This window comes from Halichoerus grypus, chromosome 7 (genome assembly GCF_964656455.1).
Source record: "Halichoerus grypus chromosome 7, mHalGry1.hap1.1, whole genome shotgun sequence".
In the NCBI taxonomy this organism is placed as follows: domain Eukaryota; kingdom Metazoa; phylum Chordata; class Mammalia; order Carnivora; family Phocidae; genus Halichoerus; species Halichoerus grypus.
In genome coordinates this window covers 24,936,244-24,961,608 of record NC_135718.1, presented here as the reverse complement: position 1 = coordinate 24,961,608, position 25,365 = coordinate 24,936,244, and the positions used below count along the sequence as shown (strand labels likewise).

The following is a 25,365-nucleotide window of genomic DNA, read 5'->3' as shown; positions in this document are numbered from 1 at the left end:
TAATGGTGATCATTTACCAACACATGCAAATGTTGAATCTTTACGTTGTACACCTGAAACTAATATACTATTTATTATATGTCAAGTATACTCAGCATGAATAAATTATTTTGAAAAGGAGTTTCAGGGAGAGCTATGTTGAGGTCTGGGGTAGGGCCCAAGATCAGTATTTGTAACAGAAGATCCCATGGAATTCTGAATCAGGTGAGCCACAGACTACTTAGTTGCTCTGGGTTGATAGCAGAAGGGAAGACTGTACAAAGCAGGAACAACTTAGGAAACTGACCTTAGGAACAGGACTCCAGGGCATGACTGATGCGTCTGCCTGTCTGTACCAAATTATTACACATACTGCCTAGATTGTCTTCAGTTAAATTCCGTTCATTTGAACTGACTTAATAGCCTTTTAAAAAAATACAGATACTTTTTTTGAGGATTAAGGTGATATTAATTGTAGATACTTGAGTAGGAACTGAAGAAATAGAAAGTTTGGATTTACAGGGTGGCATGCGCACCTTAGATTTTAGGGGAAGCCTGGCTAGATAGGGTGCCATAGTCCAGGACTTAGGAAGAGAAGCATGAGTATACTGGCAGCCTGGAGAGTCGAACACTAAGAGGTTGCAGAAAGGTGATTGGAAAGTGCCAGAGACAAACTAAAATCCTAATGCATTTTGAATTTAGTATTTTCATATTCCACTTTTGCTCCCTCTGCTTTCAGACCCTTCCCCCCATATCAAAACCAAGTAATTATTCTCAATACTTATGTATTCCAACTGTATTTTTTGGCATGTTATATTTCTGTTATTTCTATTTGGATTTATTTATTTATTTATTTATTTATTTATTTTTTAAAGATTTATTTATTTGAGAGAGAGAGAGAATGAGAGACAGAGAGCATGAGAGGGAGGAGGGTCAGAGGGAGAAGCAGACTCCCTGCCGAGCAGGGAGCCCGATGCGGGACTCGATCCTGGGACTCCAGGATCATGACCTGAGCCGAAGGCAGTCGCTTAACCAACTGAGCCACCCAGGCGCCCTCTATTTGGATTTAAAAAGCATTTGGATACCAGCTGAGGAATGGAATTTGGTCTTGATAGAGAATGGTAGGCAATAGCTATCAGGCAGTAGAAGTTGGTATCTTTCTAATAACTCTAAAATCACAAGTCCACCTCTGTTTCTGAGATGGAGGAGGGCTGTTGATATTATTGTTGCTGATGAAATGGATTTTGATTCCCAGTCCTGGTAGTGTGTAAAAATTACTTGGGGAGCCTTTCTAGAATGCAAATTCTCAGCCACCCTATTAATTTAGATTCTTTAAGGGATGAGCCCCAGGCATTTATTTTTAAGTGTTTTGTCAGTGGTTCTAAAACTGAAAAGCAGAGGTATCTGAGAACTTACGGTCAAAAGAGGAAGAAAAATGATTAACATGTAAAAGTTATACTAATTAGACATTTATGTGAATTGTTTTTTACCACTTGTGCCTAATTATGATGTGGTATCATAAAAATCACACATGCACAGTTCTGTGTTGTGTTGTGTTTTGTTAAGAAGAAAATGTTTTCTGTCTCCAGTATTTTCCATATAAAGCCTAACTAAAATAAAATCTCACTCAGGAAACAAGAAGACAAAAGAAGACTTTGAAGAAAACACGCAAATTTGTTGTTGATGGTGTAGAAGTGAGTGTAACAACGTCAAAGATAGTTACAGATAGTGATTCCAAAACTGAAGAGTTGAGGTTTCTTAGGTGAGTAGAGAACATAATTAAAACTGGTTTTGTGACTTCCTTTCAGTCTCTGCAAAGTATGAAGAATAGAGAAACAAGACTAAAGTCTTGGCTAATTTTGGATTATTTTTATTACTTTATCATTTGAAAATACTGTTATTGTTAAAGTTTTTTTTTTTCTTAAAAAGCATTACTTCAAAGGTGTAATTTTTGCTGTCTTCCCCTATTATTGCTGTTAAATTTTATCAGACGTCAGGAGCTTCGGGAGTTAAGATTCCTTCAAAAAGAAGAGCAAAGAGCCCAACAACAGCTCAATAGCAAGCTGCAACAACAGCGAGAACAAATTTTCCGGCGCTTTGAGCAAGAAATGATGGTAAAGTCTTAGATTTTATACCATTTTATTATACTGAAATTTAATGCTTTAAAAAAAACCCCACCTTTAGAACTTGTTCTTTGATTATGAGATTTTCTCTGACTATGAGATTTTCTCTGACTTTGTTAGTATTTCTGGCCTTTATCTCTTTGGTGTTCTAGTATGTCTTTTTTCCTTTTGCATGAAAGGATCTTCTATCTCAGTCTTCCTGTCACTGACTTACAGTGTGATGGGTGTATTCCAGTTTTCTTTGATTAAAATTTATCATGAAAACCTGGATCATGAAGCCAGTAGATGGTCTGTAAAGTTCTTAGGTGTGCGTATTTCTGGATAATTTTTCAGTGTTACAATTTGACCTCTCAGATTTAGGATCCAAGATTTTAAGGCAGTCTAGAATAGTTGTCTTCAAGCCTGTCTGAATATTAGAACTACTTGGGGCTTGTTCAAAACATGCTTGTGTCTCTGGCTCCTACAGTTAAGCTTCCACATCCCTGTTCACAGCTGCTAGAGAAATTGGTGCCGACTAGCCAAGGGTACTTGTCATAGAGTCTTTCAATTTTTACCTTGGGTCCAAAGTTGGAAAAGGAATAAGTAATGTGTTATAAAATTTCAGTAATTTATTGAAACATCTAGCTTAATGAAGGTTAGAAAAAAGATCATTTCAGATGTTACAGTATTCATGTTTTGACTATAGTTCTTTTGTAAGTAGTAAGGATTGTTTTCTGTGAAGTGTGGCATTGTTGATTACATTTGTTGGATCATAACTGAGAATTCCTTTTTTTTTTTTTTTTTTTGAAGATTTTATTTATTTATTTGACGAAGAGAGACACTGCGAGAGAGGGAACACCAGCAGGGGAAGTGGGAGAGGGAGAAGCAGGCTTCCCGTGGAGCAGGGAGCCCCATGTGGGGATCGATCCCAGGACCCCGGGATCATGACCTGAGCCAAAGGCAGATGCTTAACGACTGAACCACCCAGGCACCCCCATAACTGAGAATTCTTAAGAAAATACTGAACTTTTGTTCTCATTGACTGTTTTTATAGTACTCAACATTCTATTTTCAGGAACCTTATAAAAATTGCATCTCTTTTCCCCCCAAATATTTTCTGAAATGTTTTGCTTTTTATTTTTTTATTTTTTATTTTTAGTTTTTAGAGCTGAAGGGAGGGGTAGGGGGAGAGGGAGAGAGAATCTTAAGCAGGCTTCATGCCTAGCACAGAGCCCGATGTGGAGCTTGATCTCACAACCCTGAGATTGTGACCTGTGCCAAAATCAAGAATCGGATGATTAAACTGAGCCTTCCAGGTGCCCCTTTACTTATGTTTTTAAAATACCTTTATAAATATTTAGCTTTACCTATATCCAAAATTATATAATACTCAAGTATTAAATAAGTAGGAATCTTTTGTTGAAAGAGCAGATTTATAATTTCAAAAGAGTTGTCTCAGTGAAATAGGATGTTTAAGAATCTTAATGTGAGGGGGTAGGGCACCTGGGTAGCTCCATTGGTTAAGTGTCTGCCTTCAGTTCAGGTCATGATCTCAGGGTCTTGGGATTGAGCCCTGTGTTGGGCTCCCTGCTCAGTGGGGAGTCTGCTTCTCCCTCTCTGTCTGCCTCCCCCGCTTGTGCTCTTGCTCACTCTGTCTCTCTGTCTCTCTCTCTTGCAAATAAATAAAATCTTTAAAAAAGAAGAATCGGGGCGCCTGGGTGGCTCAGTCGTTAAGCGTCTGCCTTCGGCTCAGGTCGTGATCCCAGGGTCCTGGGATCGAGCCCCACATCGGGCTCCCTGCACCGCGGGGAAGCCTGCTTCTCCCTCTCCTACTCCCCCTGCTTGTGTTCCCTGTCTCGCTATGTCTCTCTCTGTCAAATAAATAAATAAAATCTTTAAAAAATAAAAAAAAAATAAAAAAAATAAAAAAAAATAAAAAAGAAGAATCTTAATGAGGACGAGTAAATCTGAATATGATAAATAATGGTACATTATTAAAATAGACTTTGGATAAGACCTTTGATTTATCAAACATTTATTGGATAAATATTGAAATTTTTCTAACTTTAGTACTTCATAGCAACTGGATATTGTCTCGATGGTTTAAAAATTTTGAACATTCTACTTGTATAATAGAAAGAAGTATTTTCTGTGTTAGAAAAAAATGAAATGCTCATTTTTTAAAGATTTTATTTATTTGAGAGAGAGAGCGAGAGCAAGAGAGAGAGAATGCATGAGTGGGGGAAGGGGCAGAGGGAGAGGGAGAAGCAGACTCCCTGCTGAGCAGGGACCCTGTTGCATGGCTTAATCCTAGGACCCTGGAATCATGATCTGAGCTGAAGGCAGATGCTTAACTGACTGAGCCACCCAGGCACCCCAAAATGCTCACCTTTTAAAAAAATTCCATAATGTATTTTAGTGCATTCAACTTTTTCAGTATTGCAAATGTTGTGTGTCACATCACTAAATTTAAATGCTGGTTATGTACTCTTAGTAAACATCATCATTATAATGAGTTAATATGAATGATAGAAAAGTTAAATGATATTGAGCAACATTGTTTTACAGAGCAAAAAGCGACAGTATGATCAAGAAATTGAGAATCTAGAAAAACAGCAGAAACAGACTATTGAACGTCTAGAACAAGAACACACAAATCGCTTACGAGATGAAGCCAAACGCATTAAAGGAGAACAAGAGAAAGAGTTGTCCAAATTCCAGAATATGTTAAAGAATCGAAAGAAGGAGGTAAGTGTAACTACTGCTTTTAATTACGACAGCTGTTTTTTTAATGTACACTTAAAACTACAGAATTAGGAATAATACTTGAGAGTTAAATAGTGCTCATTTATTCTTTATTTCGGTCTTCCCAGCAGTTATGTAGGGTAGTAGTAAGGTCAGGTGTTATCCCATTTTACTGTCAAGAAGACTGGAATAGAAGAGGTTTTTAATGGTCTGTTCAAGTTCACAAACTACCATTAAATGTCCAGCTAAACCTTGAACCAAGTCTTCAAATTAAGTCTAATTCATTTTCCTTCCAGTCTACCATTTTTTCTTTATTAATGCAATAGTTAAGGCCTCTGTAGAAATTACTTCTTTGAAGAAAACTTACTATGTTGTGTTTGCAGGTGGCAACAATAATTCATCTTATTATTTATTTGTAATATTTAATTCATACTTAAAATTTTTTTTCTTGGTTAGCTTGATTGCCTTTCTTGAACATTGTGCCAAAACAAAAGCTGAGTACCCTGAAATTTGAAATTATATCTGTAAATTCATCAAATTGAGAGATACTTAAAGAATCACATGTGGAAAATATCTGTGTAAAGTGGTTTCTTTACAATGAATTTTTAAATTTTTCCTGAAACTGTTCCATTTTGTTATAGAATCTGTGCGGTTATTTACTGTGAAAGATTGTCATTGATTCAGAAAGAGGATTGGTATATTGTATTAATGTCTTTTTCTCCCCCAAATTAAAATAAAAGTTTTATACATATTAGCAAATATGATTTTATGATTTATACTAATACACTAAAGGTGTGGGGGAAGAATTTACCTTTTCATGATACAAAAGACCCCAGGGACAATAAGTATGATTAGTTCTACTAGAATTGGAATAAAAATCTCAACCAAACCTGCAAATGCATTTTCACTTTTGTTGTACATCTAAAATACCCAGGTTCGTGTTGGCTTTAACATTTAATTATGCTTAAAACTGAAATGATATTGCTGAACTTGAGGATCTACTTTAAAAGCATAGGATCTAACATTAATAAATACAATGCATTCTATAATTTTTTTAGGTAAATAATGAAATGGTATATAACTTTATTTGATGTAGCTACCATTTCTAAAAATTAGTTTTCTTACTGTTTAATATTTTATGTAGGGTTGCTTACTGTTTAATATTTTATGTAGGGTTGCACCATGATGTATGACTTGAGTGAGGCTCCATGTCAGTTTTCTTGAAACTATGGATAGTTTTTACTGAGAGATTATTTTTTAATATCAGATTAAATTTTTAAAAATTTATAGGTAAATATATGATTTAATCCTAAATATATAAAAGTCTGTAGTTATTTTTACTGTTTTGGGTTTGGAGATTTTTAGCTGGTGAACATGTTTGAGTCGTGATATGCGTATTTTAAATAATTCTATTAATGTATTTTCTTCTTTATCGCTAAATTTCTTGCATTTGGGGAATCTCTTCCTTTTAATGGTGATTTGGTTTCATGAGGGATTACTGATGGGGAATTTTAAATACACTCTCTTCAATCAAAATCAGTCTCTTTCACAGACCATCAGTAGCATGCGGTGATTTGGAATCTGATTGCTTTTGGTGCTTCTACTTGTAAACACATGATTGTTTTTCATAGTTGGACTACAGATCTGCTTAGGTGGAATACATATCTAGGATTTTGAAATGATTAAAAGAAGGAGCTTTAAATTATACTTCATCTTATATACTTTATCTGGTGTAATAAATCCTAGCATACTGAACTGTTACTTTGTGAGTGCTTATGATACTGACATTGACAATTAAGTTTGGCTTAAATTGTCAGCAAAGGAGAGTGTTATTCTGATCCAACACAAAATCATCAAATGTGTTCATTTTTATCACACCATGTATAAAATGGTGTGTTTTATGAGAAAAGAAAACATAGTATCCATTTATTTCTCCTTTTTTTTTTTTTGTTTTTTTTTTGGTGTCATTAAATGAATGTAGAGTTATTTCTTTGGTCTTATCAAGCCAATTATGAAATTTTGCACTTTTATAAATGGCATTAACTTTCCTTATTTTGAACATTTCAAACAATGTCAATAGATATGTTTATAGTTTTATGATCTTTCAAGAAGGTCAGTTGAATTTATCATCTTTAGTTCATAATCAGTGCTGCTAGTAATCCTTTACTGATTGTTTTGGATCTTTAAGAGAGAATAATATGTAGGGATAATTAAGCATCTGATTAACCTTTGTATGGTGTGATGTCCCTTTCTGCACTGAGATTAAGCATGTTCTATCCTTTCATTCTTTTTCACCGAACTAACACCTATGCTATTGCATGTTGAAAGGAACTTTTTAACAGCTCTAATCTTTGACTTGTAGTGTGTCTGCTCACATAAATGCTTGCTGTGGAGAAAGTATTATTTCCCCACCTCCTGCATGCTTATACACTGTAGGTTATAAATGAAGTGGAGAAAGCACCCAAAGAGCTGAGAAAAGAGCTCATGAAACGCAGGAAAGAGGAGCTTGCACAAAGCCAGCATGCTCAGGTAACAGCAGCAGCTTAATGCTACTAAAAACAGAAAGCAGCATTATTCTCACAGCTCAGTAAACCATGGTTGAAAGGGCAAACTCCTGCTGTACTTACTATATGATGTTGACTTCTGCTCATACAAAGGTTCCCAGGGCATTCTTTATATAAAACTAAAATCACACTAATGGTGACATTTAAGTTGCTAATATGAAATTAAGTGGAATGTTTGGAAAGCTGACTCCAGATGAAATGAACAAGTATGTTAATGTGTAATCCACTGTATTCTTATTATAATCATATGGAAGCTTATATTTTTAAGTAGTCAGTGTTTGGTAGAAGATGTCAGTGTTTGATAGAAGACTTTATGACAAAATACAGAGGATGAGTGTATAGGCTTTGTGCATATGACAAGAATGCCTATTTAAAAGACCATTATTTTTATATAGTTGGAAGTTAAAAGAACAGTGGTAAATGGTAATGTTAAATGGAGATCTAATGTTTATTACTATTAACTCAACAACATAAGTACCTTAAAACCAGATTTTGAATATTAAGTATGTTGTTTTTTCTTTTTGATTCAGAATCCAGCAGTTAAAAAATACTGCCTGTATAATCTTGATTCTAGGTTATGATAAGGCTGGGCCTATTAAGATGGGTGAATTCTTTATAAAACTAGACAAGATAGTATTTTAAGCAGATTTTTCTAGAATTATCTCATATGACTCTACAAGGTCATTTATACTAGGAATCATTTTTCTTTTAATTAAGTTTGCACTCAGTTTGGAAGCAAAGAGAGAAGTGAGCTCAATTTGTAGTTACATATGTCAAAGGAAGAAGAGACATGGATTATATGTTAATGACTGTTTTCCATTATCATTTTAATGTGGTTTTATGTGATTAAAAAGTGGTTCCCAAACTTTTACGGACCTGTGAAAAAAGATAGAAGAAACAAAAACCACTGGGGACCATGACAAATGGAATAACATTTAAAAAATTTTTTCTTTTTGTCCAGAGGATATTTTATTTTCAGAAGGATATTTTAAAGTGCTGTTTACTTGTCACCATCATTTTAAAGGAAAGAATATTTTAACACCATGAAAAATAAAGAAAATATTTTGGAATTTAAAATTTTAACAAAACTAGCTTATTTTAATAAATTGAGTACTTTTTTTTTTTTTTTTTTTTTTTGTTTGAGCCAGTGAAAAATTTTGTCTTGGCCTAGTGTGGGGATTACTAGTTAAAGTAAGGGGTGCCTGGGTGGCTCACATGGTTAAGTGTCTGCCTTCGGCTCAGGTCATGTTCCCAGGGTCCTGGGATAGAGCCCTGTGTTGGGTTCTCTACTCAGGGGGAAGCCTGCTTTTCCCTCTCCCGGAGAGGGAAAAGCCTGCTCTCTCTCTATCAAATAAATAAAATCTTTTAAAAAAATAAAGTGATAATAGCAAACACAGCATTTACCATGTGTAAAGCACTATTCTGAGTACTTCACCTGCATGAACTCATTTAACTTCACAACATATGAGGGTGGTTACTCTTACTACCTCTGTTCTTCAGGGGAGGAAATGAGAGCACATGTGAACCACCACACTGTACTGCCTCTCATGTCTAAACTGTTATTTCTGTGTTTAATCTAAACTCCTGTCAGCTTAGTCCAGTGGTTGTTGGTCATGTTGTGAGTAATTGAAGAGGAAGTCCTTACTTGCCATACATCTAATTTTGGATAACTTGGATTTCAAACAAGAACAATAATAAGTTTTCCTCCTATAGAAATACAGACTTTTTAAATTCCAAAAGGTAATGTTTCAGATGCTAGAGTTGAAATTGAGAATTTAGTGTTGAAGGAGTTAGGTGATCCTATGCTTTAATAAAACTTTGTTGGTGGGCACCTGGGTGGCTCGGTCGGTTAAGCGTCTGCCTTCGGCTCAGGTCATGATCCCCGGGTCCTGGGATCGAGCCCCATGTCGGGCTCCCTGCTCGGCGGGAGGCCTGCTTCTCCCTCTCCCACTCCCCCTGCTTGTGTTCCCTCTCTTGCTGTGTCTCTCTCTCTCTGTTTCAAAAAATAAATAAAATCTTCAAAAAAAAAAAAACCTTTGCTGGTGATTTTTCATAAAATTTTGGGGACTAGCCTATATTTTCAACTAAAGCTGAAAGCAATAGTAAATTTCTTTTTGTAAATTTAATGAAGAATTTAGTAATCTAACAAATTAAAAAGTATTTCTCTTTTGCTACTGCTTTTCGTGAAGGTGCTAAAACAGTAACTTTGCAGAGTCTATTTTAAACTTTTTGAGAATTTGTGAATAATAGTTATATAGTCATGGGGCCAGAATGTATTTGATCAACTAGTTCAGTGGTTTTTAAGCTGTACTCCCAGGAGCTCTTGAGTTTGGAAGAAGCACCTCGAGAATCCTTCAGAAAGAGAGGACTGTAGGGCTTTAGGGCCCTGCTTCTGCTTCATGTCACGCAGCATGACGTTTCATCTGTTTCATAAATTTTATGGTACATTTTTTAAAAGAGGATTTGACTGGTTTAAAAAACAATACAAACTAGAGTTCAGAAACCACCGATCTAGTTCAAAACCTTCCTTTTACAGATGAGAAAGAGACCTCTCTGTTAAGTAACTTGTTCTACACATCCTGAAACTCAACATTTGTATAATTATTCTTTCCATTTACAAAAAGTCATCAGCTATATTCTCACCTGGGCGGTGCATTGTATTCTAATCCACAGGGTATTGCTCAGGTCATGATTCAGTCTTTTCAGTTGTCATCTTGTGCAGTCTTCAAGGCCCAGTTGCAGGACGTAAGTCCCACGTGTCTGTGGGAGGATGCCTTGCCTTCTCTTGTTTTATCTGTTTTTTCTTCAGCTCACATGTGCCTTTTCATTGTTCGCTTCATTTGTTAAAATCTAGAAGATTGATAGATGATAATGTCAGTAATGACAATATAGTAATAACCTGAAACGAACTTTTTATAGTATAGTATTCTTCAAAGAGTTTTCACATTTGATTCACACTGCCACCACCCTAATACAGGGATGGAGTGTGTCCATTTTACCGGCAAGGAAATCAAGGCACAGAAGACTAAGTGGTCTACTTAAAGTCAAAAAAGACATTAATGGTAGAGCTGGAATTAGAATATTTATAATAGTGTTCTTTTTTCTGTCTACCTTCACCACAAATTTTGAGATTTTCATCTTTTTCGAGAAATACCTTCCCAGTAGTATTTTATAAGCTTTGCACATGTGAGAAATTGAATGCTGTGATTAGATTTTTATCTTTGTGTGAAGTGACATTTTGATTGCATTTATGTTTACATATATGTTTTAATTATGGATATGGTCAGAAAAGCCATATTAAAAGTAGTGATTGTAGTTCCATTTAACTCTAGTTTTCACTATTCAAATTGTCCATAATGAATAGTGAGTTGCTCTTCTCCTTGCTGTAGTTTTAAATTAAGTCTGGAATTCCAGGCTGTATTCTTTCTCACAGTTTCTATAGGGAAGTGACTAGCTTATTTAACTGTAATTTTTGTTTGTGATGTTTGATATACACAACTGGAGTAGATAGAATACAGCTTGATTTCAACCCCTCCCTTCCCCTCTCCTGAAATTAGACTTACTTTTCTTTTTTATTATTGGCAGCTGCTGGGCTCTATAGTTTTCTAAAGAGTAGGCAAAACATTAATTTTTTTAATGAGAGGGAGAAATTATGAATTACGATCACTTTTCTGATCATTACCATTTTTAGCTTTTCTTTTGAGTTAGAATCAAATTTTGTACAAATAGCTCAGTATGTCATAAACCTTTCCTATAGTTTTCTAGAACCCAAAGTTGTATTTTTAATGTTTATAGTTATCTGATTAATATGATAAAATTTCTTACCAGCATTTAAACTTGTACTTTGAAAGGGTGCTCATTTTACAGTTTATGTGTTCATTTAAAATTATTTGTTACTTTTAGTGATCAACTACATCTTTTTTTTTTTTAGGGTAAATGTGATTTGTTCAATCTTTTTGGAATGTAAGATCACTTTCCTTTTAGATCCTAAAAGTAATTTCTAATGAAAAATTCCAACGTGAATATATTGTACTTGCCTTTTGTTAGGAAACTTAATGAAATTTAGGAAATTTAATGAAAGCTCAATAATACTAAAATTTCATTTCTTTTGAGGTAATAAAATATATGAATTAGTATGTGAGGGATCTGGACCTTTCAGGTAAATTTTAGCTTTAATAAAGAAAATTATTTGAGGTGCCTGGCTGGCTCAGTTGGAAGAGTGTGCAACTCTTGATCTTGGGGTTGTGAATTTGAGCCCACGTTGGGTGTAGAGATTACTTAAATAAATGAATAAGTGAAGGAAGGAAGGAAAGAAAGAGAAAGAAAAAATTATTTGCACAGTATTTTTGACTACGTAATTATCCAGACTCTGCTTAATTATTTAAGTCTGTGACTCTGTAAGACAACTGCTGTCTTTGCTAACTCTCACTGTTGGAAGCACTTGCATACAGAAGCCTACCTTGACTCTTACCTATTAATCCTTATTTTACTTTCTGGACCAGCACATGCTAATTCTGCCTCCTCCTATATAATAGTCTCAGCTCTTCTTTTCCCCTTATGTATTAGCTGCTGCATACTTCTGTAGTTCTTTCCGTTGCTCATTGTGTGGCATGGTTTCTAGACCCTGTATTCCAGCTTTTGGTTTTCTATGGTTTACTTTTGAACTTTTGAAAATGTGATACTAAGGGAAGGGGCCCACTGCTCTCTATATGGACAGACAAAACCAATTTGGAACTACTAGAAGCTCCTTAAAGGCAATACTGTCTTTTTTTAATTTTAGTAACCCCATAACTAGTACAGTATCCAACATTTACTAAGTACTTAGTAAAGGTTTTCTTTGAACCCAGCTCTTATCTTGCTTAATCTAGACATACATATATTAATATAACCAAGAATTGAATTGACAAGAAATTGCATTCACTTTTTTAGTGGCACTGGCTTATATTTACCCTTTTTAATTTTCACATAAATATTTATTCACCCCCATCTTACACTTTTGCATTTGATTTGAGTCTAAATGTAATATTTATATTTAGAGTAATTAAATATTGGGCCCATTGTTTCTGTCTACACAGATATTTTTTAAAAGTCCTTTATGCAAATTAATGGTACAAATGTTGAACAAAAGAAAACCCTTTGATATAGCTGCAGATTATATTAAGTTTATTATACAAGTTTGCATATAGAAATTTTACAATGAAATTAGAGAAACAATGTAATTTTTATTATAGGTGATATTTACTGTAAGAAAATATAAAGCTTAAGCAACTTTCTTTGTTATAGTTGCTTACAAGATAGGCATGGAGATTTTGCATCTCTTTAAAACTCAAAAGGCCTTATTCTAAATAGTTGAAATTAAATATTCATTGTGGGTTTTTTTTTTTTCTGTGATAATGTAGGTGACTGTAGTCAATTCACAGTTGTATTTTATAGAGGCAATTCATTAGTCTTTCTACTAGTGTATATTTGTATTTATGCTAAAGTACAAACTTTGACACAGATGAGACAGCAGTATTTATAGCTCCAGATTACTTTAACAGGACATCACGAATGATAAAACCTGATTCTCCCCTCCAGAGACATAGTAGTAAGGCAAGCACCTTGAGGAACACAGCTAGACTCACTCTTCATGTATTGAAAACCAGGCTGGCAGTGATCCAGATCCTGTCAGACTCTGCCCAAGGCATAAAGAATAGATCCAAATGGATCTTGGGCTTTCATCTTCTCTAGGATGTGCAAGAGGAGGGATTATAGGTGGAGTGCTGCTTCAATCCTAAATCTCTAAATCCACACTCAAATTGATCAGAATATCCGTTTTGCTAATCACAGACTGCTGTAACTGCCAAGAGGGATGGAGAGCCAAATGTTTACTGGCAAAACTTATTTTTCCATATTATTTCAACATATTTCTTCAATTTGGATAGTATTTCTTCCTTCTGTAAATGTGTGATCTAGCACAAAGACCATAAGTCACTTTAACATTTCCTTTTCTTACACAGTTATTGAAGGATTTTTTTTTTTTAAGCATAAATTTGGCACTTGGGCAAATAGTATGTATTCAATAAATATTTGTTGAATGAACGAGTGAATCCCAAACATGTTGGTAGAATTCTCTGATTATAAGGAATTTTATATATATATTTATAAAACGTAACTCACTTTACTCTTCTTAGTTCACATTTCTCTAGCAATGTACTATTTCTCATTGTCTACAAACTATTGTTATTTTTAGGCAAATACTAGATATAGAAACTATCTTTCTCTGTTAGTGTAGCCATGGTATTTCTTCCTAACTCTTTATTTCTTGGAAAAATAGAGATATTTAAAATTCTGATATGTGTTTTACTTATTTGCTCTTTATTCTCTTTTTCCTAAAAGGCATTTCTTGTTTATTCTTGTTTTATCCACACCATAGTGTAATGAATTGTCAGTTTTTGAAGCTCTAAATTTGTTATTTTACTAAAGCTGTTCATGTAATAAGGCATTTTAATTATGAGTGAATTGTAGTCTTTTGTGTGTATTTTTTTTTCCTTTGGTGGGCAGCAAAGTTTATTGAGAGCTTAGTAAGGTTTATTGAGTGATAGTACAGAGCTCCTGAAGAGGGAGGGGACCTGAGAGGGTTACCTCTGTGTGTTATTTTTAATAGTGAGTTTATTGTATTCTCGTACTTTTTTTCTGGGCTTGAGTTACTAATACATTTATATTATATATGCTATATAATTGGTGATTTTTTTTTAGAAACTTGGCTTAGAAATCTTGTTAACCACTAATATAGTCATATAGATAAATGGATGTTTCACTCAGTAGATGCTTATTAACTGATGGTTAACTGTGTCTAATAGGAACAGGAATTTGTTCAGAAGCAACAACAAGAATTAGATGGCTCTCTGAAAAAGATCATCCAACAGCAGAAGGCAGAGCTAGCCAATATTGAAAGAGAGTGCCTGAATAACAAACAGCAACTCATGAGAGGTATATGAAATTACGCAGCATATGTGTGTATATAAAATGGTACCTGAAGAACATTGCTGAGATATATGGATATATCTAATACCCATAATATCAAATAATTGGAAATTATTTGAATGCTCTCCTTTGCTAGAGTGGTAGAAAGATAAAGTTGAGGTTAATAAGAGGAAAAACTATGTTAAATTTTAAGAATTAAAAATTTTAAAATTCTTTATAAATACTGTAAGACATCGAATAAATGCCTTTACGACAGGAGAAGTAAACAAAAAACATATAATTCTTAAAACATCTTTTTGTTCAGATGGTGCTAGAACTTTACCTGAATAGTTTGGTATACTCATTGTGCCTTATAATTGTTGGTATACTTAATGGCTACACAATGGAATGGGATTTTAAACACTTATTTCCCTTAATAAAAAGCTAAGATTTTTTTCTTTATCATTAAGATGATTAAAAGGAGTTTTGGTGTTGGGGGTGGGACACTCTCTGTTTATAGGACATTAGAACAGAATGGTAAGTGGTGATGAGTATTACCTGTGCACTGGTAGTATTTCATTTATAGTTCAGAATGTCATTGTGTGTATAAGTTAGTGTATATAGAACACTTTTAATGTAAATATTAAAATGAAGACCAAAGTACATGTGTAAAAAGAACAAAGTGACGTTTTGAAAATTGCTTTCTTCTTCTAGCTCGAGAAGCTGCAATTTGGGAGCTTGAAGAACGACACTTACAAGAAAAACACCAGCTGCTCAAACAGCAACTTAAAGATCAGTATTTCATGCAAAGACATCAGCTACTTAAGCGTCATGAGAAGGTTAATGAAAGGAAAATTGGTTTACTTTTTGTTCAAGTTTATAGAGTTATTTCTGAAACTATTTCTTAGAGAATGAATTCTCTCTCTATATATTTTTAATCCTAAAATTTATTTGGTGAAGTTTGGAGTAATTAATTGTGTCTTATCGTGACTGCAAACTTCTTTATGAATTTCATGGAAGGTGACTAGTACAGTGCTTTAAGTTCTCTTCTACATTATAATTTTCATCCTGTCTCTCAAAGGTAGCTATTGTGGCTCCATTTATGGTTCAAATATCTTAAAAATGTGGACTCCCTGACTTAGTAAAAGAATTTTAATATAAGACTCATTCTGGGCACCTGGGTGGCACAGTTGGTTGGGTGACCGATCGTGATCTCAGGTCTGTGGATGGTGATCTCGGTGTTGTGGGATCAAGCCCCATGTTGGACTCCTGCACTCAGCGTGGAGTCTGCTTGAGATTCTTTCTCCCTCTCCCTCTGCCCCTCCCACTTGTGCTCTCTTTCTCTAATATAAATAGATAAATCTTAAAAAAAAAAAAAGATTCTTATTACTAAAAGCTATATTTTTATTATAAATTATATTTTGAGTAAAAGTTTGCTGGTTGGTAATGCAACAAGGGAAAGAGCAATTTTGAGAAACAACAAAATGACATGTTTGAGCATACATGTGAGTACTGAGTATTAAATTATATCTCCCTCGGGCGCCTGGGTGGCTCAGTTGGTTAAGCGACTGCCTTCAGCTCAAGTCATGATCCCAGAGTTCCGGGATCAAGTCCACATCGGGCTCCCTGCTCAGCAGGCAGTCTGCTTCTCCCTCTGACCCTCCTCCCTCTCATGCTCTCTGTTTCTCATTCTTTCTCTCTCAAATAAATAAATAAAATCTTTAAAAAAATAATAAAAATAAAATATATCTACATCACTGGACTCTGTTTGATACTTTCTTAGGAAACAGAACAAATGCAGCGTTACAATCAACGACTTATTGAGGAATTAAAAAACAGACAGACTCAAGAAAGAGCAAGACTGCCTAAGATTCAGCGCAGTGAAGCCAAGACTCGAATGGCCATGTTTAAGAAAAGCTTGAGAATTAACTCAACGGCCACACCAGATCAGGACCGTGACAAAATTAAACAGGTAAATAAGCCAGTTAGTCTCTTCTTTTTTAGATTTAAAAAATGTGAGTGTCCTTTAGAAATGTCACATAATTGTGTTGTAAACATTTCAAGCCATCTTGGGCTTGTTGATGTTCTCTTTGGCTTTATGGGCTGGGGCTAGATATGTGGCATATACCAACTTAGTGTTTGTAGGTTGGTGGCCACAGAGGGCAAAGCCCTCCGCCCCATACCCTACACCAGATTTTGGGCTAGACTGGTCCTAAGACCAGTCCTGGGAATTAGGTGACTTGGACAGCTTTTGAAAAACATAGGGCTTCACTTTGCTTCTATAGTCATAGGTCCCACACACAAATGAACTACGGTCACTAAGCAGATGGGAGGAACAAGGTTTTAATCAGAAGCACCCTCTCTCCCCACCAAAGCCATAATGTAGATTCCAGCTCAAGTCACAGTATATTATTATTACTTGCAACTTTAGTTTATTGTACTTTAAGTCTTGTTAAATTCCTTAATTACTCCTTTGGAAGATGCAGAAATTACATTGCTTGTTAACCATATTTTTTTTAATTTATAGTTTGCTGCTCAAGAAGAAAAGAGGCAGAAAAATGAGAGAATGGCTCAGCATCAGAAACACGAAAATCAAATGCGGGATCTTCAGTTGCAGTGTGAAGCCAACGTCCGCGAGTTGCATCAGCTGCAGGTCAGATACAGGATCATGAAAACTGAGCTGGTGGCAACGGGGCAGCACGAGTGGCTGGTTTGGAGAGAACAGTAGCTAACCAAAATAAACTGTACTTTACTCATGAAAATGCTGGGATTGAGAGGTTTTGTTTTCTGTATAGATCCAAATAAAGATCAGGTTAGTATCATAGGCACTTATTTAGCTTTTATATAACCATGGTTAATATAAACATGAGGCTAAATTATAGCCTAAGAAGTTGAATCTTTCAAAAGCAGTATTGAGTATTTTTAGTCTCTTTTGCGAAGAAAATGAACAAAGTTTTCAAAATGAGGTAGATGGTTTTGTTATCAGATTCTGAATTTAAAATTTTATTTAGGGAGAAATAGTTCATTTTCTTCTAGGTGTTTGAAAAAAGTGATAAACTAAATATATGAGAATTTTTCTCCTAAGAAATTTAAAGGTTACTTTAGGGGGACTGTTTTGGGGCCTTACCTAGAGTATGCAGCCCATCTATTATATAGCCTAAAATGTTTAAAATTTCAGAATAGTGTAAACATTATTATCCGTTACACTATGGATAGTGTAAACATTATGGATACTCTACATATTTGCTTAATTTACTAGAGTAGAATAGTTCCTAATCCCACATTCTAGTACCAGTGGGTAAAATCCATATAAGGTGTCCTTTGAAGTGTCAATTTTATGAGCAAACCTTCTTAGAAAGGAAAAACAGGATCAAACTAACTCTATTTAAGTTCTTTCCATATGGTAAGTAAGAGATCTAGCTTCTAAACCTGCAGAAATGAAGCTATAATTCATTTGAGCCCTTGGTTTTCAGGGAAGAGGCTGAACCTCAGTAATAGTTTGATGTTTAGGGGCGCCTGGGTGGCTCAGTCGTTAAGCATCTGCCTTTGGCTCAGGTCATGATCCCAGGGTCCTGGGATCAAGCCCCGCATCAGGCTCCCTGCTCAGTGGGAAGCCTGCTTCTCCCTCTGCCACTCCCCCTGCTTGTGTTCTCTCTCTCGCTATCTCTCTCTCTGTCAAAAAATAAATAAAATCTAAACAAAAAAAAAAAATAGTTTGATGTTTAATGAATGCTTTATTATTGGAAGATAATTACATTTGTGAAAAATTGCTTAGTTGATCTGAAAATTTTTAATCCAAATTTTATTTTCAGAATGAAAAATGCCACCTATTGGTTGAGCATGAGACTCAGAAACTGAAGGAGTTGGATGAGGAGCACAGCCAAGAATTAAAGGAATGGAGAGAGAAATTGAGACCCAGGAAAAAGGTAATTTTAAAAGCTTTAGATAAAATACATTTGTGTTCATCCATTTGTCCACCCAGTTATTGGCTGTTTAATATGTGGCGTACAGTGTCAGAGACAGGAAGTAAGAGATGAAGAGACAAAGTCCCTCTCCCCCAAAGGTTCAGAATGTAGTGACAAGCAATTACAGTTCAGTAGGAACACTGCTGTGAGGGAGGTAAGGATAGGAGACAGGAGCACAGTGTTGAGGCCAAGGACGAGGAGTGCTTCAGTCTGCCTGGGAAGTTAGGGAGGCTTTACAGAGAAGATGCCTTATAAGCCAAGTGAGACTTCAGGATGAGTAACAGCTGGCTAGGCATACAGACAGGTTAGGGTGTGATGGAAATGTAAGTTCAGAGAAGAGAATGGGTGAAAATGATGTGTACAGGAATTGCAAGTAGCGCCCTGCCATTGGGGCACTGGGGGAGTGTGCCTGTGTGTAGGCATTAAGGAGGGCGAGAGGGAAGGAAGGGAGGACAGCTTAGTCTGGACAAGTTGACAGGAGCCAGGTTATAAGGCTCTCATATGATAGTAAAATAGGAAAGTCTCCCTTCCCCCCATCCAGCTATCAGCCATCTTCCTATTTTGTACTTCCTTTTTGACTCCCTGCTGGCCTGGTCCAATTGGTCAACCACTTCAACTCATTTTTTTTCTATAACTATGTGATCCTCTCCCTTTGCTAGCTCTCAAACTCAAACCTTTATTTTCTCTTGGCCTTCCTGGATTGGATTGGAATTCAAAAGGTACAGAAGGGCCTTTTCCCGGTTTCTTTAGCTCTTTGAAGTCTAGCTTTCACCTCAGACTCCCCAGTTGAACTCATTGACAGTATGAATTGCTAACAGCCAGATCCTATGGTATTATCTAACTGTTGTCATTAGAAATCTTGTTTCTTAAAATTCTCTTCTCGGGGCACCTGGGTGGCTCATTCGGTTAAGTGTCTGCCTTCGGCTCGGGTCATGATCTTGGGGTCCTGGGATTGAGCCCCACATCGGGCTTTCTCCTCAGTGGGGATCCTGCTTCTCCCTCTGCCACTCTCCCTGCTTGTGCTCTCTCTCACTCTCAAATAAATAAATAAATAAATAAAATCTATAAAAAAAAATTCTCTTCTCATCCGACTTTTATGACCTAACTCTTCCTTCTCTGTGCTCTTTATCACTTTTCCTTTGTCTTCCAGTCACCTGAAACATTAGACATCTCACAGCTTTACACCCTTGATGATCCTGTGCCTAGTCATGGCTTCATCTGCTGCACATTTAAGGACAGTCCCAGCACTTGTATTAAGTAGGGGTTGTATAAAGTACAAATTCTGAAGTCCTACAGATCTGGGTTCAGATCTCAGTGCTGACATGATTAATTTTGTTACTTAACATTCCCAAGCCCAGTTTTACTCATTTGTAAAACAAAGATGACACTAGGTACCCAACTGGGGTTGTTAAGACCTAAAAGAAGTGATGTGTGTCTATAGCATTTCCTAATACCTGAGCTGTAGTCAGGGTTCAATGAGTAGTTACCATTGCTCTTACTGTTTCTTGTTTTGTTATTATTGGTTCATGCTCTAAGCGCCCATTTCCCACCTGGATGTTCCATTCCTTCTTATTTCATTCGGGCCTCTGTTCCAACATTATCTCACCAAAGGTTCCTTTTTCTGATGATTATATATATATAATAGCTTCCATGCCCACCTCAGACATTCCCTATCCCATCACCTTTGTTTTCCTTCATAACATTCTTCACCACCAGCCACAGTTGTGTTTTTTTTTTTTTTTTTAAAGATTTTATTTATTTATTTGACAGAGAGAGACACAGTGAGAGAAGGAACACAAGCAGGAGATGTGGGAGAGGGAGAAGCAGGCTTCCTGCAGAGCAGGGAGCCCGATGCGGGGCTCGATCCCAGGACTCTGGGATCATGACCTGAGCTGAAGGAAGACACTTAACGACTGAGCCCCCCAGGCGCCCCAGACACAGTTGTTTATTGTCTGTCTTTTCCCACAAGAATGTATGCTCCTTGAAAGCAGGAGCGTTATCTCTCAGTTCACTGGTATATGTCAGCTTCTAGAATAGTTCCTGGCATATTGTAACAATCAATACATACCTATTGAATATTGACTAAAGATTGTAAGCTCAGTGGAGATAAAACTGAACTTCACAGCCTTTCTCCATCATCCCCATCTCACTTTGTTCCCCCATGTGTTCCCACCCACCATCAGTGTGCTTCCCGACATCCCTGTCCATCTAATTGACATCTAGTCTAACAACCTGAATTGTCTTTCATTTCTATCACATCCCATTTCAGTGAGATGACAAATAATTTTAACTCTCTTTTTATAATATTTCTCTTTCCCATTACTATCATTCTACTGCTTAAAAATGTTCAGTAATGTCCTAATGGGCCTTCTGATCTCAAGTTCCTTTTCCTTTCTTCCTGCTTGTCTGCCATCACCAGAGTATTTATATTCAAGAACATCCCTGGTACTGGCATTGTGGTGTTAATAAATCTTTAGTTCTATCAGAATAAAGTGGAAATGCCTCAGTTTGACTTTGTGGCTGTCATAGTGCCGTACATTGGCCACAATCAGACTTTCTAGCAGTATCTCCCACAAGGCACTTTGTTCCCTGGTCATATTCTGATATTGGGTATAATCACCATTACGCACACCACGTCTGTGGTTTCCTGCCTGTGTGCATTGTTTCAGCCCCCTCTGTCTGGCATGCCATCTGCATCCTGTCTATCAAATTCTTTTCTTCCCTTTAAGACTGAGCTCATGTTTCACCTCTTCTGAGAAACACTCCTATATCTTTCAGTCCTCTGCTGTACTTTGTGCCTCTGCAGCATCCCTGAATCACTTGTCTGCAAAATCACTGATACAAGTGTTTATCCAGCACTTACTATATGCCATCTGTATTGTGGGGATGTAAAGCTGAATCTGGTTTAGGGCTTACCTTCAAACAGCTTATAGTTCAGTGTGAAAGAAAAGACATGCACATCAAAAATGAAAATAAACAGAAAATGGAAAGTGCCATGTGGGAGAGAAAGGTAGTAGTTAATAATAGGTGTCATCTATTGAGTGCCTGGTAGGTGTTAAGTACATCATGATTTAATCCTCATGTAGCAACCCAGTGAGGTAGGTGATACTCTACCTATTTTATAACAGAAGAATGAGATGATTCTGTAATAGAAGTTAAGTCATTGACCCAAGTTATACATTCATATGGCTGAGCCAAAGGCTTCAATCTAGGGCTGTGCACAGCCTAATCTAACTGTTGAGCACTCTGGTCTTCCTTAGGATAACATACAGAGAGAGCGTTTTGAGCAAATAGTTTTATTCTTGGCTGTCAGAGTAAATTCTGTTTGAAATACTAGCACATAATTTCTTTTTTCCCTTCCTTTTTAAGACACTGGAAGAAGAGTTTGCCAGGAAACTGCAGGAACAGGAGGTGTTCTTTAAAATGACTGGGGAGTCTGAATGCCTTAACCCATCAACACAGAGCCGGATTTCCAAGTTCTATCCTATTCCTAGCTTGCATTCCACTGGGTCGTAACAATAGGAAACATTCTGTGATTGGGTTTGGCTTTTTAAATATGTCATTCTGTTTTCTTCATCTTCTGCCACAATCTATATCAGAGAGCTTATGAAGACAATCACCTGCCTCACCTTCTAGGTGTTTTGTTTGTTTGTTTATTTTGTTTGTTTGTTTAGCAAAGATGAAGGGAAAGGAACCAAGACAGATGCTGGGCCATGTTGGCAAAGTGGCATCTTGCAGTAATTCCCTAAGGTGATTTTGTATGTTAATCTTAAAAATTGTGTTCTTTAGACACTGTTACCTGAAAAACTGTTAGTATGATGTCTGAAGTTTTTTTTTTTTTAAAAAGCTGTTAGGCCACTGAATATTAGTGAATATCTTTTTACCTGGCCTAACTTCTCAGTGATGCCTAAATTCTATAGCTGCAACTCTGCTGTAGAGAGTTGGAATAATTTCCTTTTGGTGAATCAGCTCTCAAGACAAAGCTCTGAGTTGCTCAAAATACCATATTGATTGAATAAATAAATCTATTTTGTCTTTAAATAGCAACAGACTCTTTTAAAAAAGAAACATTATTGAAATAATTTGTCTAATAACCTGTTTAGTCATGAGCTAATAAGGGTGCTAATTTTATTAAAATAGTGCCTAAAACACTAAATTTCAATTGAGTCTAAAGTAGGATTTCCTTTTTTGATTCAACAGGGACAAACATCCTTAGCATTAAGCATTATTGTGTTTTAAATCTTGCTCCTATTACCATTTGATAGAAATTTTCATCCTAAAATATATGTTGTACAAAGTTGAAAAGATTTAAAAAAAGGTAGTTTTTAGATATTGAAATTGGAAATATAACACACCAAATTAAAAGAAGTATAGACTTAGGTTCCTAGCTTATTGCCTAAAATAATCCGTGATCTGGTTAAGTGACCTCTCCCATCCTAGCACATTTTGTTCATTGAAAACTCTGCCTGAGGCCTGCAGGCTCTGTTATACTTATAAATGTATTTTCTGAAATTAATCTTAAAAGAGGCATTTGTTCAGAATACTTTTTAAAAAAGCATTTAAATAAAATATTTAGGCAATGTCAGAAATGACTTTGTTGTTGTTGAAAGTCATTTGTATTTTGGTTTTATTTAGTCCCATGTTTAAATTATTTACTTTGATTTGAGTGGGAAAAGCCTGAAACCTTTATCATGTGGTTGCTGATACATGTAATTATTAATGAAATGTTCACTCTTGGTCCCTCTTGTGACTCAGAATTCCAAGTCCTAGTCAGGTCATACAGTATTATGCAATGTACTTTGGTGGCTGAATAGATGGCCCATTTGTAAATGATGCTTGCTGTTTGCCATTTTCAACCTATTCTCTTTTAAGAGTACTAAGTACCAAACTGTAGACGTTTCAGTTTTTAGTTATTTGACATTTGAGGCTGGCGAAAAATTTAAGTGTAATTTTGTGGGAACACTGATTCATATTAAGAAAATGTAAATATCTGTAGCACTTTCTTGCAGTTAATTTGAAAATTTTGAATGCGAACCTTATTTTGTCAGTGATTTAGATGATTTGAAAATGCATGTGATTTTAATTTTGTAATTGTTTTGACAAGCATAATTTCTTGGACAACTCTGTAGGTAGCCTTAACTTCTGGCCAAGTTTGTTTTTTATATACATATATATACATATATATATATATATATATATATATATAAAATATATGGTTGTAAATTCATACACTTATCACATTGAATGTGTTACTGTATACAAAACTCTTTTAATGCTTTATTCTCAAATGCTGGGTTGAAAATGTTTTGAAAGCCTTTTAAAGTATATATCTTTATAAAGTAATATTCAGGATGATGATGGAAATTGTTTATATTGTTATGATAAAAATGACAGTATAATGTTACCCAATATATTTAATGATTTATTTACAGAGGGAGAGAGGAAGAAGGTTCTCATACCAATCTCTCCTTTGAAATTTTCAGTTCATTGGCTTTTATAAAAAAATTATTTCAGGTAGTGTACACTTTTTCAGGATCTTTTAAAGGATAATCCTGTGTCTTAGTTTGTGGCACATAATTAATTTGGTCTGAATATTTGATTCTTTTTATTCCTTTCAACTTGACATGAGAGTATTGAATAAAGAAAAGAGGCTCAGAGTAGAACGGTTGACACTCTGGTAAGTTTATTAGCAAATCTTGGAAAACCCATAAAACTGCCTTTTGGATTCAGTGTTCATGCTGGAGTTCTCTTTCAAATATGACCATATTCATGTGGGGGCAGGACTGCAAAATGATACATGTGTAGAGGTGAAACATTCATTTTAATGCTTAAAGTTACACAAATCTTTTCAAAAAGTGTTTTGTTATAGAATATGCTGTTTTTACCCATCCCTGCTCACTTCTTTTGAGCCCTATATTCAAATAGATAATAGTGATCATTTGTTCTTTTTTTTTTTTTAATCTTGCATGAAGTGTAGGTGGGGAGTTGGGGAGGGGCACAGACTTCTTTGAAAGAGTACAATCGGATCCATTGCTGATGTGGTGGTTTTGTTGCTGTGGCAGAATGTGCTATGAAACACATAAAAGAAATTCTCCACGTGCGCCCCGACGACATCCTCCCTCTTCTCCCCGCATGCTGTGAACACAGCACGCACTGCACTTCTGCAGGCCTAGCTCGCAGAGCTGGTCGCACCAGGTTGCCTTTCCTTGTCCTGTCAGTCGTAGTTGGGTGTGAATTGCTGAGTTAGCTGCTATTCTTTATGGAGTCACAATTAAGCTTTTTCCTACCCTTTTCAATGGGGAAGCTATGGGGGGTGGGGATAAAGAGAAAATTGAGAGTGCTTATACTTTGTTGAAAATATTAGAACTTTCCTGTGACAGGATACAGCAAATTGTAATTAAATATAAACCAGAACCAGAGCTACCTCTAAGTAGTGTTTCCTCAAGCACAAAGCTCTCAGGCATATGAGACCCTCTTTAATGGAGGGTCTCTGATTTCTTGAGCATCAGCGAGTTCAGAAGTGACTGTCTTTTGTACTCTGTTAGTTCCCTGGTAACTACACACTTTCTCCCATTCCACACTGTGCTTACATGACAAAGACTCTTCTGAGAAGCCAAATTCTGTCCAAGATGAGTTCTAGATATTGTTGATTAAAGGAAAGCCTAGAACTGGGGTGGAAGAGGAGAGTTACTTACCAGTTCTGAGAGTCTGCCGATGAAATAAATCACTCTTTTTGGGGAGATGATCTTTTATAGGAAATGGGCTATTTTAAATGCTTTTCTTGAAGGCACAACAGTTAATGCCTCCATTGTTGCTAGTCTGTGGCTGACGTGGTTTTGATACGGCTTTAAAATTTCTGCTAAGCTTGAGTAGAATGTTATACCAGTTTTAAATGTTGGCTGCAGCTTTTGGTGATTCTTTGCTGATTTTTGCAGTGTAATAACTTCATGAGCTAAATTTTCAGGAAGACTTTTGTTTCTGATTATGCCTCTTGTCTATTTGGGAGCAACATGTCTTTTCAATCATGGGATTGACAAATGAAAAATAAAGTTATTTCTTAATCTA

The 25,365-nt window shown here is 35.8% G+C and overlaps 1 protein-coding gene across 3 annotated transcripts in view; it reads left to right on the top strand.

The window, feature by feature from the left end:
- SLK (STE20 like kinase) overlaps positions 1 to 25,365 on the top strand; it is a 59,731-nt gene extending 34,366 nt beyond the window's left edge. For 2 of the 3 annotated variants that reach the window (XM_036111074.2, XM_078077146.1), the window contains 10 exons: positions 1,611 to 1,741; positions 1,970 to 2,093; positions 4,650 to 4,829; positions 7,263 to 7,355; positions 14,233 to 14,362; positions 15,050 to 15,174; positions 16,119 to 16,307; positions 16,863 to 16,988; positions 18,148 to 18,261; positions 21,670 to 25,365. In XM_036111074.2, the coding sequence (XP_035966967.1) occupies positions 1,611 to 1,741; positions 1,970 to 2,093; positions 4,650 to 4,829; positions 7,263 to 7,355; positions 14,233 to 14,362; positions 15,050 to 15,174; positions 16,119 to 16,307; positions 16,863 to 16,988; positions 18,148 to 18,261; positions 21,670 to 21,816 (1,359 nt within the window). In that variant the 3' untranslated portion in view covers positions 21,817 to 25,365. The remainder of the gene's footprint in view (positions 1 to 1,610; positions 1,742 to 1,969; positions 2,094 to 4,649; positions 4,830 to 7,262; positions 7,356 to 14,232; positions 14,363 to 15,049; positions 15,175 to 16,118; positions 16,308 to 16,862; positions 16,989 to 18,147; positions 18,262 to 21,669) is intronic. The other variant, XM_036111075.2, reaches the window with a different exon arrangement.